Below are 13,162 nucleotides of genomic sequence, written 5' to 3'. Positions count from 1 at the left end.
AATACACATATTTGGTATCGTCACGTGCATAAACTATTAAATTATAATGTTATTGATCCTGTATGGTGAACAGCGGGAACATAAAAAAATATATAAGCGCAAAATTGCTACTTTTTTGTGACATTTCATTCAAAAATAAATAAATAAATGAATAAAAGTTTTATAACCACAAATGTAGTATCAATAAAAAGTACAAATCATGGCACAAAAAATAAGCCCTCATACCGCTCCATATACAGAAAAATTAAAAAGTTATAGGTTGTCAAAATAGAAGGATTTTAAACATACTAATTTGGTTAAAAAGTTTGCGATTTTACTTAAGCGCAACAATAATAGAAAAGTATATAATCATGGGTATCATTTTAATCATATTGACCCACAGAATAAAGAACACATGTCATTTTTACCATAAATTGTACGGCGTGAAAACAAAACCTTCCAAAATTTGCAGAATTGCGGTTTTCTTTTTAATTTCCCCACACAAATAGTATTTTTTTGATTGTGCCATACATTTTCTGGTAAAATGAGTGATTTCATTATGCAGTACAACTGGTCACGCATAAAACAAGCCATCATACTAGTCTGTAGATGAAAATATAAAAGAGTTACGATTTTTAGAAGATGAGGAGGAAAAAAACGAAAATGCAAAAATAAAATTGACCTGGTCCTTAAGGTCAAAATAGGCTTGGTCCTTAGGGGGTTAAATAACTAACTTTAGTTATGCATGTAAACAGCACACTGTGGACTGACACCAACCCACTTATGAGTTTAATGTAGACTGCAATATGGAGCAGGATGTATATATATGTCATGAGCACGCTACCATGATATGAAGGAGCTGCACCCGCTTCAAACCTAGGACCCATTACTAATGACAGTCATCGACAATTGGGTCAATGTTTTTACATTAACCCCTTAGACACCATGATCAAAGTAGATTGTGGTGTCTTAAAATGGAAAATTCACATGCAGGTAGCTTAGTGGAGCTCATCAGGACATTTGTGGCAAAATCATGGGGTGCCGATCAGCTGAGAGGACGACTAGAGGTCTCTTACCTTCCTTCTTGTCATCCAATTAATGCTCCAAGAACCATGGCAGACTGGAACCATGGAGACAGTGAAAACACTGATTAATTCTGTTCTATGGAGCAACATTGTTCAGTACTTGCAATCTAAAGACTAAAAGTAATAGTCCCCTATGGGGACAAAAACTAGTTAATAAAATGTCAAAAAAGTTAATAAATGTGAATTATGGTTCCTCATATGGGTCTGTAATTGACAACATTTTGACTAAAATGTAAATATCACTGGGTCCTTAAGGAGTTAAAGTAGTTTTGTGAGTGATTCTGGATAGAACACTGCAGATATTTTTTATAGTCAGTGTTCCGGAGCAGATATTTGCATGACATTGGAACAAATGAATAGAATTTCCATGAGAGATGGACATGAAATCTGTATAAAGAAAACATATAACCTGATCATTACACAACGGCTTCCACCCTGCAGACGAGTCACAATATCTATCTCAGAGGAAACATTACGATGGATACAATAACACTTGTTCTTCTATCTGTGCTGTATACTGAATGCATCGCTGGAGTCATAATAAATCTCATCATTGTGGCTGCAAATCTCATGAAATGGAAAACAATGAAATCTCTTCATATTGGGGAGAAAATCCTCAGCTCTTTGGCAACTTCCAGAAGCTTATACCTCTTCATGGTCTTCATCTATCACCTTACTATTATACTCAATCTATGGGAGAACACGTTTCTGGCTGTGTCTATAATAATAGTCACAATGGTTTTACATTCTACTAATCTCTGGTTTGCCACCGTCCTCTGTGTCTTTTACTGTGTGAAGATTACAAGCTACAACTGGAAGTTCTTCATCTTTCTGAAGACCAAGATCTCCACCCTGGCTCCATGGTTCCCTCTGGCTTCTCTGTTGATTTCTATATCTTCTAGTCTTCCACTTGTTTGGCATTTTTATGAAATACAGATACATAATCTAACAGATGTCTCAATCACAAATATGACTCTATCCAGAGATGTGGAGGATGATAACATTGATATCTGGTTCATTATTTTCCTCATCATCTCATGTCCACCATTCCTAGTATTCTTGGCTGCAGAATGCCTGTTACTTCACTCTCTTTGGATGCACACCAGACGGATGAGGAGCTCCGGGTGCGGATTTCGAAGCCCAAACTTGGAGTCTCACTTCAGCGCTGTGAAGAGTATGAGCTTCTTCTTAGTGTTACAGATGATATACTTTTGTACAACAGTGTATACATCTGGTGCTGGGTACACAAGTATAATTGAATATTTCATCAAACTAATAGTAATATGCAGCGCACCCTTTCTCCATTCACTTTACATTATCTATTCCAATAGTGAACTAAAAAAGCCATGTATCTCAATGTTCTATAGTATTTCATGCTGTTTTCAAAGATAGAACCATAATATTTATCTATTTATGTACCAATCCAGAAGATAGGCAGCACAACCACAACAGAAGTAACAGACAGTCCCGGAGTGCGGGCAGGTCAATGCAGTCCCAGTCGCAGACTGCGTAGATACATCCAACCAAAGAAAAAATTCCAGCAGCACACCCGTCAATTCAAGTGAACTTAATGGCATTTTATTGACCCATATCAGATGCAACGTTTCGACGGTATCACACCGTCCTTATCGATCAAGATGACTGCTTGATGAAGACAGTGTGATACCGTCAAAACGTTGCATGTGATATGGGTCAATAAGACGCCATTAAGGTCACTTGAATTGATGGGTGTGCTGCTGGAATTTTTTCTTTGGTTGGATGTATCTATTTATCTATCTTTAGTTTTGCCTTTTATACCCTCAACATCCCAACAAGTTACAGTAGAAATAGTTATCATCTATAATGTTGCTCTTTATTACCAGTTATTTATTGTAAAGCTTAGGAAAATTCTCCAGCCCTTTTGGGTTTCTGATATTTTTTGTTAGTGATGTTGGATACACAGACTTGAAACATTTTATATGTTATATGGAATATAAAACAATGAAAAGAAAAGGGAGCACACCTCGTGCAGATTAACCAGTGGGAAATGTGGAATAAGCAGAGCCAAATGGATGGCCCCTTACCTCTAGAAGTTATGCTGAGAGCATAAGATCTAAAACAGTGTAGAACGGAGAACGCAGCCTCTGGGTTCCTCTGATGGTCCAAGTTAGACGACCGGAACAAAGCAGTAAAACGATGGGTGGAAGATCCTTCCAAAATGAAACATCTTTCAGGGCACAGAACTCTCAGAAGGTAGAAGAAGGTACAAAATTTATTTGGAGATAAAAGTGCAATGCTAGACTGGGGAGTGTTTCCAGCCCGGGCCCGGGCTGGAAACGCTCCCCAGTCTAGCATTGCACTTTTATCTCCCAATAAATTTAGTACCTTCTTCTACCTTTTGAGAGTTCTGCACCCTGATTGATGTTCCATTTTGGAAGGATCTTCCACCCATCGTTTTGCTCATATGGTATATAGTTATATGTACTGTAAAACAAAATAGATAATTAATGGTACAGAAAATAAATATAAATATGGATTCTATGAACAGTCCATGATAAATTGTTAGGGTCACAGGATTCTGCATTGTTTATCAGGACGCCCAGAAAAAGTTCATAGTAACTTATATAGTAAAGGCTCCTAAGAGCACAAGGGTCTTTCTCATACAAGGACAAGTCTCAGGTGTGATACAACCGGTCAGCGCATCTCCACCTACTGTGATGTATCTACAATGTGCACATGAGGCCGTTCAGGACCTCATATACCAGGGGATTCAAAAAGGACAGTGAAATAAAGTCCTGGAGTTGAAGTAACATACGTGGTAAATGGCTGGTGACTGAAAACCAAAGCAAACATAGGAATTTCGTGTGAAATTGTCTGTTTTATAAGCCATACAGATTATATCTGTTTTAAAGAGCTGAAACAAGATGACAATCCAGATCCCGGTGATCAGCAAGTAGGCGACCTTTTACCTTGGTTAGAAGGACAATCATCACATCATTAAAAATTGGGGCTCATAAAATCCATGTGTCCTTATCGAGCCTATAAGGGACGTACCCAAAGTAACGTGTTTTGTGCAATGAGGAGACGCAAAGTCTATGGTCCCCTCTTTTTTGTGGAGAATCCTGTAACCGGCCGCTCCCACCTGCAATAGTGTGGAATTGCTTCTGCCAAATGTCAGTAGGATGGTCACCTCCACATTTCTATTTGGATGTTCACCGATACCTGAATGAAACTATACAGAAATGTTGAACCAGCTGCACTGGTAACAATTCACCACTGTGGTGCAGGCCTCTACAAGTACCAGATCTAACACCCTCCTGTTTCTTTCTGTTCTGAGGGTGGGGGGGGGGGGTTCTATCCGTCAGTGAAGAGTATCTTCCCCCTCACCGACCTGAGACAATGCATCGCTGACACAATGGAGTTTATATCAGAGGAGATGATGGAGCGTTTTGACAGAACTGGACTACAACATAGACATCTGCTTTGTCACCAATGGAAATCTCATTTTATCATAGATAAAACTTAGATAGATTAGATAGATATTTTTGGGGAGATTTAACAAAACCTGTCCAGAGGAGAAGTTGCTGAGTTGCCCATAGTAACCAATCAGATTGCTTCTTTTATTTTTGAAAAGGCCTTTGAAAAATGAAAGAAGCGATCTGATTGGTTGCTATGGGCAACTCAGTAACTTTTCCTCTGGACAGGTTTTGATAAATCTCCCCCTTTTTATGGTTAAAAAAAAATTATGTTATGTTCTCTCGATTATGAATGCCGAGAATATAATTCTGCACCGTCTCTTTGAACCCTGTATTATGTTATGTACAGAAAGATAAGACATCTTGATTTCCTTGCACATAATGAGAGGGAAGGGCTCAGAGGAATCACAAGGTGTCTCGGTAGCTATAGCTTATTGATTTATTGAATTTTATGACTGATATGGTTTGTGCTCCTGGGCTAACCTTTTACCATTTTTTTGTTATTATATCATTTGCTACTTTTGATGTTGTTGTTGTTTTTTATACTGTAGCTGTGGTATGTATGTGATGGTTACATTTTTGCTTTATATTATACATTTCTGTGTGATTTAGTTCTATGTACTTAACTTCTTGTGTATAGTATAATTTCTTTTTATTTAGATACACAGTTGTTGGTGCGGGGTGAGGGGGACTGTCCCCTTTAACTATTGTGGAGACTTTTTTCTAGCATATTATATTATAATTTCAAGTTTTTTTCCCCATGATTCAAAACTGCCAAGTTGGCTTAAATCACTATTGATAATAAAAATGGTAGTTAGGCAAATGGCGCAGCATCTGGAGCTACTCTGGTATATAACTGTGGCTACATAAATAGAGAAGCTTGAAGGCCTACAATGTTCTTTCAATTCCTCAATTTTAGTGGAGCAAATGTGTAACAAAGCAAACTCTGCAGTTTTCCACGCCTGGCAATCTCTGGCTGGAGATGACCGGGTGGCTATATTTTTGATTAATCAGAAAACTCCATTGATATATTTATTAAAGTCGGTGTCTGAGGGTCCGCAGCACCTTCAGCTTCATGACCCGTGCCCTTCTTTAGGGTTCTGTGGTCTGCCCCAACCTTTTTTTCCCCACTAATATTGGCCAGACCCTCTTCACTATAAAAGAGCGGATGTCCACTGTTGGCAAATTGCCCTCCCCACCACTCATCAGCGCAGTCCCTATTTATCATTTTTTTTGGGTGTAGGCATAGGTTTTTTTTCTGGAATAATTTTGTGTTTTTTTTTTCTCCCCCTTAAAAGTTAATAAAATGGCCTGCAGGGTATTTTAGGTAGAGGAGATATATGCATATGCACAGAAAGTGCCAGGGAGGGCGAGAAAGACCCTACTTTTCTGTTGTCTTCCTCATCCTCCTCACTGTACGAGGCCACAAAAGCGGCCACAAAACCACCGTTCAGGTGACCCAGTGTTAGCCCATGATTCCTAAGTTTTTTGGCAACACAGTAATCCAGATTCACTGAAATTGACTATTTCAGTTATTTTTTCAGTGATGTCAAACTAGTTGTGGTGCAGACAAACCTGTATGCCCAACAGTTTGTCGCCCACCACCCAGATTTCCTTTTGGCTGGTCCGCCATCAATGCAGCCAAGATGAGGATGTTTTGGGGCCTTGTGCTGCAATATTGGAGTGGGGATGTCCTCTACCAGACCCCACTCTACAGTATGGCCATGACACAGGGAAGTTTTGAGGTCATATGGAAATGCTTGCATTACTCTGATAATGCAGCATGTCTCCCCCCCCCCCCCCCCAAAAAAAAAAAAAAATATATATGGTGGCCTACATTCCATCAAAGTAAGGTCTCTTTTAATGAGTCTCTCATAAGCTTTAAAGGGAGACTAACCTTCCGTCAATATATCCCCACTAAGCGGGTGCGGTATTGCGTTAAACTCTATAAACTCTGTGAGAGTACCTCAGGGTACACTTACAAGTTTAGTGTTTATGAGGGATGGGATTCCCATATTGAACCCTCAGAACATCCCCCTACTCTGGGAGTTAACAGGAAACTTGTGTGGGACCTTTTGCACCCACTGCTGTATAAGGATTACCACCTTTATGTGGATAAATTTTGTGCCAGTATCCAGTACCTCTTTTCAAACCCCTCGCCCCCAGATCCATGGTCGCTTGTGGGACAGTACAGAAGAATCAAAGAGGCTTTCTGACCTATCCACCTATCCCCAAGGGTAAGAGTCAGACCCTTACCAGTGGAAACCTGGTGCTGATCAGGTATTAGGACAAGAGGGATGTCCATATGCTGACCATAATTCATGGTAACAGCATCCCCCCTGTCCGTGTGCGAGGTACCGCGAGACCAGTCCTCGAGCCTCATTTTATCATGGACTACAATCAGTATATGGGGGAGTTGATATCTCTGATCAAGTCCTCAATCCATATAATGCCATGTGGAAAACCCGGGAATGTTACCAAAAAGTTGCGGTCTACACGGTTCAGGTTGCTATGTACAACTCTTTTGTACTGTCCCATACGCTAGCAACACAGAGACATTCCTTCAGTTCCAAGAGGAAGTCGTCAAGGCCCTGATCTTTGGCGACCGGAAAAGAGCAGACCAGACTACCTTTGGAACTGGAACTGTAAGTGCCCGGATCGTCCCAAGCCAACACTTTCCAGATGAAGTTCCCTCTCTGGAAAGATGGAATGGTCCCAGAAGAAATGCAGAGTGTGACACAGGAGGGGATAAGAAAGAACATCACCACTTAGTGGGACACTTGCCCCGGTTATCAAGGCCTCTGCATTAATAATTGCTTCAGGGAGTACCACACTTCCATGGAGTAGTAAATTTAGAATTATCTTACCTCATTTTAATTTCCCTTAATTTGGCCCACCTACCAGTCTAGAGTACATTGTCTTCCAAACCACAAAAAAGATCCCCCAACCCCTTCACAAAATACCCTTTGAGACCTCTTGGGGTATTTTTTTCAAAAATGGGTCATGGGTCACAGAGTCACTTGCAATGGGTGTTTGCATGTTGCCTCAAATGTGCAGCGCTCTCTCCCCACCATAGCCATGTCCGTATTTGCAGGCAATAGGTTAGGGACAACCACACCCAAAACATTCCCAGAATGATGAATCAGAGCATAGAGTTTGGGGCGAGCACACATTGTACTTTTGGCTATGCTCTGGGTAATCATTCTTGGAACATAATTGGCATATCAGAATGAAAATTGCTATTTTTCCCCCCCCAAACTAAACTTCTTCCATTCCTGGAAAATAAACTTAGGGAATATCTGCCCATTCCAAATGTTCAGTTCACCCCTATAAACCTTCACCAGAGGTTGTACTGTCTGTAATGGGGTCACATGTGGGTGTTTCTTTTTTTAAATTTTCCTCGGAATGTATGTAACCATCATCTACTGATATGTCACAGGCCCCAAATAGCTATATGACTCTTGAGCCCTGTTGTGCACACACAGGGAACATTGCAACCTACTGGGTATTTCCTACCCAGAAAAAAAAAAAGACATCCAAAAATTGTAACCCAATTTCTTCCTTTACCCCTTCTGAAAAAGAAAAAATTGGGGTAACACTTACATTTAAATGTAAAAAAAAAATAATGTTTTCCTTTTTATGGCCCAATGTTCCAAACACCTTTGAGATGTGCTATGTGTCTTCAAGGGGTGGAGTCTCAAAACTTAGGTCACTTGGCCAGGATTTTTTTTCAGATTGTCAGAACCGCTGCTATTTCAGTGCAAATCACCACCTTAGGCCTAAATGGGATCTGTGCTCTCTCACTCCTTAGCCCTGTTGTGCACCTACAGAGCATGTTACATCCACATATAGGGTATTTCCTAGCTCTGGAGAAATTGGCTACAAATATTGGGGGGCTTTTTCTCCTATTATCCTTTGTGAAAATGAAAAAAGTGAAAAAAATATATAACATTTTTCATTTTCACAGCCCACTGTTCCAAACACCGGTGAGGTGTAAATTCTCACTCTACCCCTCGTTACATTCCTGGAGGGGTGTAGTTACCAAAATGATGACACATGTGGGGGAGTTCTGCTGCTCTGGCACCATAGGCACTTTGTAAACACATGGACCCTGACTTTAATTCCTGCCAAATTATCTCTCCAAAAGCCCAATGGTGCTCCTTCTCTTCTGAGCCCTGTAGCTCACCCGCAAAACAATTAACATCCACTTATGGGGTATTTGCCTACTCTGAGAAAATAAAGTTACTAATATTTTTTTTCTCCTATTATCCCTTGTGAAAATGAAAAATTTGGGGTAACACCAGCATTTGAGTTAAATTTTACGGGCCACTGTTCCAAACATCTTTTAGGTGTAATTACTCATTGCACCCCTTGTTATGTTTCTTGAGGGGTGTAGTTTCCAAAAACCACAACAGCAAATTCTCTCTCCAAAATCCCAATTTGCTTCTTCCCTCCTGAGCCATGTTGTGCACCTAAAGAGCACTTTACATCCATGTATGAGGTATTTCTATACTCGAGAGAAATTGGGTTACAAATTTTAAGGGGAACATTTTTTCCTTTTACCTCTTGAATAAATAATTTGAAAAAAGAATATGTTAGTGTAAAAAAGTGATATTTTGAGTTTTCTTCTCCACTTTGTTAGTATTCCTGTGAAACACCTAAAGGGTTGGCAAACTTTATGAATGCCATTTTAAATACTTTTAGTGACTGCATAACCTTGAAGCTCTCTAATGTCTTAAAAAAATAAAAACATGTCAACTTTATAATGCCAACATAAAGTACACATATTGTATATGTGAATCAATATGTAATGTATTTGCCATGTCCATTTTCCTTATAAGCAGATAGTGACAAAGTTGGAAAAATGTAAAAGTTTCCACATTTTCATGAAATTTTGGAATTTTTTTTTACCAAGAAATGCTGCAAGTATCGACAGAAATCTGCCACTAACTTAAGCCCTTAAAGGGGTATTCCAGTGGTGAAAAACTTATCCCCTATCCTAAGGATAGGGGAAAAGTTTGAGATCGCGGGGGTCCAACCGCTGGGGCCCCCTGCGATCTCTCTGTACCGGGGCCAGGCTCTCCGGCCAGATAGCGGGTGTCGACCTCCGCACAAAGCGGCGGCCGACACGCCCCCTCAATATATTTCTATGGCAGAGCCGGAGATTGCCGAAGGCAGCGCTTTGGCTCTGCCATAGAGTTGTATTGAGGGGACGTGTTGGCCGCCACTTCACACGGAGGTTGACACGTCCCCTTCCCGCAGGCTACCGGGGGCCCCATACAGGAGATCGCAGGGGGCCCCAGCAGTCGGACCCCCGCGATCTCAAACTTATCCCCTATCCTTAGGATAGGGGATAAGTTGTTCACCACTGGGTCACCACTGGAATACTTCTTTAAGAACCAAGCCCATTTTGACCTTAAGGACCAGGCCAATTTTATTTTTGCATTTTCGTTTTTTTCCACCTCGTCTTCAAATAATCGTAACTCTTTTATATTTTCATCCACAGATTAGTATGAGGGCTTGTTTTTTGTGTTACCAGTTTTCCTGCATAATGACATCACTCATTATACCATAAAATGTATTGCACAACCAAAAAAAATCTATTTGGGTGGGAAAATTAAAAAGAAAACCGAAATTTTGCACATTTTGGAAGGTTCCGTTTTCACGGCGTACAATTTACAGTAAAAATGACATGTGTTTTTTATTCTGTGGGTCATTACGATTAAAATTATATCTATGATTATATACTTTTCAATTACTGTTACGCTTAAAAAAAATCACAAACGTTTTAACCAAATTAGTATGTTTAAAATCCTTCTATTTTGCCGACCTATAACTTTTCTATTTTTCCGTATAAGTGGCGGTATAAGGGCTCATTTTTTGCGCCATGATCAGTACGTTTTAATACCACATTTGTGTTTATAAAACTTTTATTTATTTTTTTATTGAATAAAATGTGACAAAAAAGTTGCAATTTTGCGCTTTTTTATTTTTACGTTCACAAAGTTTACCGTACGGGATAAATAACATTACATTTTAATAGTTTGGACATTTATGCATGCGACAATACCAAATATGTGTATACATTTTTTTTTTACACTTTATGGGGGAAAAATGGGAAAAAAGGAAATTTTACATTTTTATTGGGGGAGGGGATTTTTCACATGTTTTTTCTTTTACTTTTTTAACTTTCACTTTTACACTTTAATAGTCCCCATAGGTCACTATCTATAGCAATCGTTTGAATGCTAATACTGTTCAGTGCTATATATAGGACACAGCACTGCTCAGTATTGTCGGTGATCTTTTGCTCTGGTCTGCTCGATCTCAGACGAGAGCAGAAGACCTCGGGAGACGCCCGGAGCCAGGTGAGGGGAACTCTGGCTGCCATGCAGGATGATCGGAACACCGCGGCAGCGCTGTGGGCAATCCGATCATCCATACAAAGTACTGCACTGCCGCAGATGCAGTGATCTGTACTAATCACGGCATCTGAGGGGTTAATGGCGGAAATCCGCACGATCACAGATGTCGGCCATTATCGGCGGGTCCCCTGCCTTGTATGACGCGAGCACCCTTCCAATGCTCGCAGTTATACACAGGACGTAAATGTACGTCCTGGTGCGCGAAGTCCCGCCAAACCAGGACGTACATTTATGTCCGTGGTCATTAAGGGTTTAAAGTAGAATATGTCACGAAAATACATTCACGGAATAAGAATAATAAGTAAAAGCATCCCAGAGTTATTAATGCATAAAGTGACGGAGATCAGATTTGCCAAAAATGTCCTGGTCCTTAAAGAGGTACTCCGCTGCTCAGCGTTTGGAACAAAATGTTCCAAATACTTAGAGCCGGCGCTGGGAGCTCAGGAAGTCATAGCTCAACCCCTCATGATGTCACGCCCCTCCCCCTCAATGCAAATCTATGGGAAGGGGCGTGACGATCACGCCCCCTCCCATAGACTTGCATTTAGGGGGTGGCACGTGATGTCATGAGGGGGCGGGTTTATGACATCACGAGCTCCCGACGCCAGCTCTAAGCGTTCAGAACATTTTGTTCCAAACGCTGAGCAGCGGAGTACCTCTTTAAGGTCAAAATGGACTTCGTCCTTAAGGGGTTAACATTGTCAATAACCATATTTCAAGCAGTGATACAATGATGAAGAGATGAAGACACTTCCATGCTCATGTGATATCCTATCCTTACATATTGCTCTACATTCACTTCTGTAAAGAATAAAATATCTGGATACATTACTTTCTGTCCCTTTTACTTTGACTCATAAATAATTCTCAGTATAACCAGTTGATTTTATTCTTTATCATATGGATTTATATGGGGATTTCTTGTGTGTAATGATAGAGTGTCAGCTGGTTGTGTTATATCTACTCTTCTAAAGTCCTCAAGTTCAGGTTTTTTGAACAAATGGATTTTAACTCCAAAGCCAGGAATGTAACATAAATGAGAATTATACATACAGGAAATACTCTTTTAAAAACCTTAAAGTTAAAAATAGTCATTTTGTTTCCAATTGTTGTAATATTCTTTTTTCTGCTTAGAATCTGTAAATTCAACCTATTATTCAACAGTTATTGAGGAAATAAAAACATATTTTGAGGTGAATCCTATATTTAAAAAATAAATAAATCCCCAGGTCCAGATTTGCCATTCCATTTTAGTTATATATTTTGCACACCTAATTAAAAATCAGAATCATATGCATTAAAGGGGTACTCCGGCGCTAAGACATCTTATCCCCTATCCAAAGGATAGGGGATAAGATGCCTGATAGCTCTGGGTCTGATGATTGGCGATCACGGGGCCGGAGCATTGGAACGTCACGGCTCTGCCTTGTGTGATGTCACACTCCGCCCCCTCAATGCAAGCCATAGGCTTGCATTGAGGGGGTGGAGCGTGACATCACACGTGGGCGGGGCTGTGACATCCCAATGCTCCGGCCCCGTGATCGCCAATCATCAGACGTGGAGAGAACATGCTCCGGGGACTGATGGTAAAGGGGTGGAACGTGCAAGATCACGGGTGTCCCCAGCAGCAGGACCCCCGCGATCAGGCATCTTGTTCCCTATGCTTTGGATAGGGAATAAGATGTCTTAGCGCCGGAGTACCCCTTTAAAAGCACATGTGTTATGATTCGGCAGGCTGGATGTGGATCCTCTGTGTCAGCGAGGGATTGGCGTGGATCGTACCGGTGCCCGCCGCAAAGCGGGATGGTCTTGCTGTGGCGGTAGCAACCAGGTCGTATCCACTGGCAATGGCTCAACCTCGCTGACTGCTGAGAAGGCGTGGGACAGAAGGACTAGACAGAGGCGAGGTCAGACGTAGCAGAAGGTCAGGGCAGGCGGCAAGGTTCGTAGTCAATGGTGATAGCAAGAGGTCTGGAACACTGGTAAGGCAAACACAGTAAACGCTTTCTCTAGGCACAAGGGCAACAAGATCCGGCAAAGCAGGGAAGGGGAAGTGAGGTTATATGGACGTGGAGCAGGTGGAAGCTAATTAGACTGATTGGGCCAGGCACCAATCATTGGTGCACTGGCCCTTTAAATCTTAAAGAGCTGGCGCGCGCGCGCCCTAAGGAGCGGAGCCGCGCGCACCAGGACGTGACAGCCGGGGACCGGGACAGGT

General features: G+C 41.1%; 1 protein-coding gene across 1 annotated transcript; it reads left to right on the top strand.

The window, feature by feature from the left end:
- Positions 1 to 1,541: 1,541 nt before the first annotated feature.
- LOC130360928 (taste receptor type 2 member 39-like) lies at positions 1,542 to 2,727 on the top strand. Its single transcript, XM_056563482.1, has 2 exons — positions 1,542 to 2,238; positions 2,660 to 2,727. The coding sequence occupies exons 1-2, from the start codon at positions 1,542 to 1,544 to the stop codon at positions 2,725 to 2,727; spliced, it is 765 nt and encodes a 254-aa protein (XP_056419457.1).
- Positions 2,728 to 13,162: the final 10,435 nt, after the last annotated feature.

Source organism: Hyla sarda, chromosome 3 (genome assembly GCF_029499605.1).
Source record: "Hyla sarda isolate aHylSar1 chromosome 3, aHylSar1.hap1, whole genome shotgun sequence".
NCBI classification, from domain to species: Eukaryota; Metazoa; Chordata; class Amphibia; order Anura; family Hylidae; genus Hyla; species Hyla sarda.
This window is presented reverse-complemented; position numbering and strand designations above follow the sequence as displayed.

Coding starts and splice junctions, on each gene's coding strand:
- LOC130360928 (XM_056563482.1), top strand. CDS start 1,542: ATGGATACAATAACACTTGTTCTTCTATCTGTGCTGTATACTGAATGC. Junction 2,239..2,659: donor TCACTTCAGCGCTGTGAAGA/GTATGAGCTTCT, acceptor GACCCATATCAG/ATGCAACGTTTCGACGGTAT.